The sequence below is a fragment of the Myotis lucifugus genome, unplaced genomic scaffold, assembly GCF_000147115.1.
Source record: "Myotis lucifugus unplaced genomic scaffold, Myoluc2.0 scaffold_244, whole genome shotgun sequence".
NCBI lineage: Eukaryota > Metazoa > Chordata > Mammalia > Chiroptera > Vespertilionidae > Myotis > Myotis lucifugus.
In genome coordinates, this window is record NW_005871292.1 from 863,397 (window position 1) to 868,473 (window position 5,077).

A 5,077-nucleotide genomic window follows, 5' to 3' on the forward strand; every position below is an offset into this window, starting at 1 on the left:
GCACAGGTTAAACCCATGTTGTTCAAGGGTCAACCGTATTAAGTGAACAGTTACGGTTCCCCCACCCACAGGGACTATGGTAGAACTACTTGTTGAGCCCCAACATCCCTTCTCCCCAGCTTCTATAGTATAAGAACATCTGATATTTAGCTAGGAACATGGCTGCCCAGAATAAAAATGAAATTTCTTCACTTGTGTAGACAAAATTCCAGCGTTACCCACGCCCTGAAGCAGCATGATGTTGGGATGGTCTAGAAAGCTATGAGTTTTTTTAAGTAAATTCTTAATGTTTCATATTGTTAATATCCTGAAAATTTATTAAATGTTGTTGAAAGTCTTATTACTATTTTCAGATCCTTTCAATAAACAGACTTCTTTAAAAAGTTAAAAAAAAAAATTCTCAGCCCCCTTTGCAGTTACAAATGGCCACAAGACAGAATTCTAGCCAACGAAATAGGACTATTAGGGTTGCCAAAGGAGTACATACGAGGCTGAAAGTGGTAAAGAATTATGAATTTATTAGGTCATCTGGAAACCCAGATGGGCCGAGCCCCCAAATGGTGCCAGCAGCCAGGAATGGGGAGTCAGAGGTTTTAAAGGACTCTAGGTGGGCTTTTTCTGGGCGGAGAATTCTCTGGGTGGTCCAAACCTGGGAAGGTCGGGAGGGGGGAAGGTAAATGGTCTTAGCAAATGGAATTTGGTCTAAGCAAATGGAATGTGGTCTAAACAAAAGGGTATGTCGGGCCCTGACTGGTTTGGCTCAGCGGATGGAGTGTTGGCCTGCGGACTCAAGGGTCCCGGGTTCGATTCTGGTCAGGGGCATGTGCCTTGGTTGCGGGCGCATACCCAGTGGGGAGTGTGCAGGAGGCAGCTGATCAATGTTTCTCTCTCATCGATGTTTCTGGCTCTCTATCCCTTTCCCTTCCTCTCTGTGAAAAATCAATAAAATATATATATATAAAAAAAGGGGGGTATGTCGGTTGTGAAGTGGTCTAAAGCAGCGGTCGCCAACCTTTCAGACCTCATGAACCAACAGTGGTCCGCGGACCAGCAGTTGGCAACCGCCGGTCTAAAGGTCAGTTCCCAGGGGAGGGGGTATCGATTCAATTATTTGATCACACCTAACAGGAACAAGTTTTGAGTTGTACATATATATTCCTAAAAACAAGGGGTATCCCCTCCTCTCTGCTCCGGGTGCCTGGAGCAGATGAGGTAGAAATCAGGAGGACGAGATGGGAGAGCAACAAGATATATGGAGATGAAGACTGGCATTTGACATGGAGGGGTCACATTAGTTCTTATGATTGAATAAGTCCTTACATGGAAATGAACTTCGATTTTGCGAAAGCCACTATTATTGTGGGCCTATCTGTCATAGCAGCAGAATATTATATTAACCAATAAAGGACATAAAAGAGTCTCATGAGCCTCCAGCTACCAGCTAGGGAATAAAGCCTCACCCTGTCCTACCTCTACTTTGCTCAACCTCCTATTTCACCCTTTCGTACCCAGCTGCCCCAGCCCTTCCTATAATCACCAAGTCTTCCAAAGGCTTCCCATGTCTGGCAATTAACAATTTTTTTTGAAATTTTAATTTATTGATTTTAGAGAGAGAGGAAAAGAGGGGATGGGAGGAGAAAGAGAGAGAGAGAGAGAGAGAGAGAGAGAGAGATCGATTTGTTCCACTTCTTTATGCATTCATTGGTTGACCCTTGTATGTGCCCTGATAAGGATTGAACCCACAACCTTGGCATATAGGAACGACACTCTAACCAACTGAGCTACTTGGCCAGGGCTAGGTCCAGCAAATTTAATACACAAGTCTCAAAAGTCAATGGCAAGAACAAAGTGAGTAAAATAAAAACAGGGTCAGGGGAAGAGAGTCATGGGCACACATAGGGAGGGGCAATAAGTGGGCAAGGTAGCTGGAGCAAGAGGATGCCCTTCCTTGGGCATTACATCTCATCCAACCCGTAGTCCTCCTCAGGGAAATCCCCCACGGTCACAACTGACGGCTTGAAGAAGGCACCGTACTTGGCCTGGCATTCAAAGTAGCGTTTCCCATTCACACTGCCGGGCATGATAGAAAAGTTGGTGGTCAGACAGCTCCCAATATGGCTCCCTCCCCAGATGCTAGGATGGATAGGCTCGCCCAGTAGTATATGCATGCACTTACACATATATGCTCACATATGCAAGCACAGACACAGGTACAGACACACACACAGACACCTGAGTGGGAATACTTATTACCTGCCATCGTTTTTCCCTAGTGGCTCATCGAAGCGTACGCCAATCCAGTAGCCAGGCTTGAAATCTGTGAGTCCTGCCCAGAGGAGAAATCCCAATAAACTCCAGACACAGCTCATCCCAGATTTGTACCTGCCCACTGAGGAAAACTATTCCTTACTAGGACCACTGCCATCTCCTGCCCAGACTAATGTGGTAGCCGCTTTCACTGGTCGCTCTGCTCCTACCCCTTACTCCCTACTCATTTGACACTCCCAGCCAAAGGGATCTTTGTAAAAATCAAAGGGAAATAGCACCACTATCTTGATCCAAATTCCTCAAAGGCTGCCAATCCCACTCAGCATAAAGTCCACACTGCTTATAGTCAAATGATTTCTGACAAGGTTACCAAGACAATTCAATGAGAAAATAATCTTTTCAACAAATAATGCTGGGACGCCCTAGCTGGTTTGGCTCAGTGATTAGAGCGTCAGCCTATGGACTAAAGGGTCCTAGGTTCGATTCTGGTCAAGGGCACATGCCCAGGTTTCCGGCTCCATCCCCAGTGGGGGGTGTGCAGGAGGTAGCCAATCAATGATTCTCATCATTGATGTTTCTATCTCTTCCTCTCCCTTCCTCTCTGAAATCAATAATCAATAATAATAATAATAACAATAATGCTGGAACAACAAGATATCTGCATGCAAGAGAATAATATTGGACTCATACCTCATACTATACACAAAAATGAACACAAAATAAGGTCATCAAAGCCCTAATGTAAGATGTAACACTATAAAAGTCTTAGAAAGAGGAGAGGGGTGTGGGTGAAGGTAGAAGAGGGTATGGGGGAATAAATGGTGATGGGGGGGAAAAAAGAGAGAAAAAACAAGTCAGCTGAGATTTGTAATATATAAATATATATAAAACTCTTAGAAAAAATACAGACATAAATCTTTGTGACCCTGTATTAGGCATTGACTTCTTAGCTATAATACCTAAAGCTCAAGCAACAAAAGAAAAAAAAAACAACAGATAAACTGAGCTTCATAAAAATAAAAAAACTTTTGTGCTTCAAAGGACACTATCAGGAAAGTAAAAAAACAACCAACCCATGGGGGGAAAAGAGGACATATGTAATACTTTCAACAATAAAGATTAAATAAATAATAATTTAAAAACAAACAAACAAAAACCAACCCACAGAATGGGAGAAAACATTTGCAAATCATATATTTAATAAGGGAATTGTATCTAGAATACATAAAGAGCTTTTGATTAAGTTAATGTGTGATTAAAACTGACTGGTGTCCTTTATGGGAAGAAATTTGGAGACACAAAGAGACACCAGAAATGAGTCAATGCATACAGAGGGAAAGACCATGTTAAGATACAGAGAGGAGATGGCCTTCTACAAACCAACGATAGGCAGAAAAAGCCAAACCTGCCAAGGCCTTGATCTTGGACTTCCAGCCTCCAGAACTATGAGAAATAAATTTCTGTTGTTTAAGCCATCCAGTGTGTGATACTTTGTTATGGCAGTCCTAGCAAACTAATACACAACTCAACAACAAAAAGACAATTCGATTTTAAAATGGGCAAAAGGATGTGAATAGACATTTCTCTAAAGAAGATATACAGATTGCCATTTAAATACATGAAAAGATGCTCAATATCAAAGAACTGCAAATCAAACCCATATGCTTTACCACTTCACACCCATTAGAATAACTATTATGTGGAGAAATTGCAGCCACTGTAGAAAATAATCTGGCAGTTCCGCAAAAGGTTAAATATGGAGTTACCATATGACCCAGCAATCCCACTCTTAGGTATAGAGAAAGGAAAATATATGTCCACACAAAAACTTATACAAAAATGTACATAGCAACGTTATTCTAATACATGAAACTTGAAAACATGCTAGGTGAAAGAAGGCAGTCACAAAAGACCACATAATATAACATGATTCCATTTATATAAAACATCCAGAAAATATAAATCTATATGACTTCCTAGGACTGGGAGAGACAGGGTTTCAGAAATGAAGAGTGACAGCTAGTGCAGTGATGGCGAACCTTTTGAGCTCGGCATGTCAGCATTTTGAAAAACCCTAACTTAACTCTGGTGCCGTGTCTCATATAGAAATTTTTTGATGTTTGCAACCATAGTAAAACAAAGATTTATATTTTTGATATTTATTTTATATATTTAAATGCCATTTAACAAAGAAAAATCAACCAAAAAAATGACACACGTGTCATAGGTTCACCATCACATAGGTTCACCATCACTGAGCTAGTGATTATGGGGTTTTTTGGGGGTGATAAAATGTTCTAAAATTGATTGTGGTGTTGGTTACACAATTTTGTGAACATACTAAAAACCAATGAATGAATAATGTACACTTTAAATGGGTGAGTTTTATGATATATTAATTATCTATATATCTATACTAATAAAAGGGTAATATGCTAATTAGGGCAGACGTCTTCTGGACGTCCTTCTGGACAAAGCAGCAGTGGCTGCCCAAGGCTCAGGCAAGCCACGGATGGCAGCTGCTGCTGCCAGGGCCAGCCCAAGGCTCAGGCAAGCCACGGATGGCAGCTGCTGCTGCAAGGGCCCAAGGCTCAGGCAGCCGCGCGCCAGCAGTGGCAGCAGTGGAGGTGTGATGGGGGCATCACCTTCCCCTGATCAGCCGGTTGCCTCCCGCAGAGGGAGGCCAGACTGCTGCTTAGGGCCCGCTCCCCGCGGGGAGGGAGCCTAAGCCGTCAGTAGGACATCCCCTGAGTCTCCAGGACTTGTGAGAGGGGGCACGCTGGGCTGGAAGGACCTCACCCCCCCCTCC

At 42.7% G+C, this 5,077-nt stretch overlaps 1 protein-coding gene across 1 annotated transcript in view; it reads right to left on the reverse strand.

Moving 5' to 3' along the window:
* Nucleotides 1–1,782: 1,782 nt before the first annotated feature.
* The window catches only part of TBCB (tubulin folding cofactor B), a 10,115-nt gene continuing 6,820 nt past the window's right edge, over nucleotides 1,783–5,077 (reverse strand). The window contains exons 5-6 of the mRNA XM_006098628.3: nucleotides 2,254–2,326; nucleotides 1,783–2,070 (exon numbers count right to left, since the gene is read on the reverse strand). Coding sequence (XP_006098690.1) covers nucleotides 1,956–2,070; nucleotides 2,254–2,326 — 188 coding nt within the window. The 3' untranslated portion in view covers nucleotides 1,783–1,955. The remainder of the gene's footprint in view (nucleotides 2,071–2,253; nucleotides 2,327–5,077) is intronic.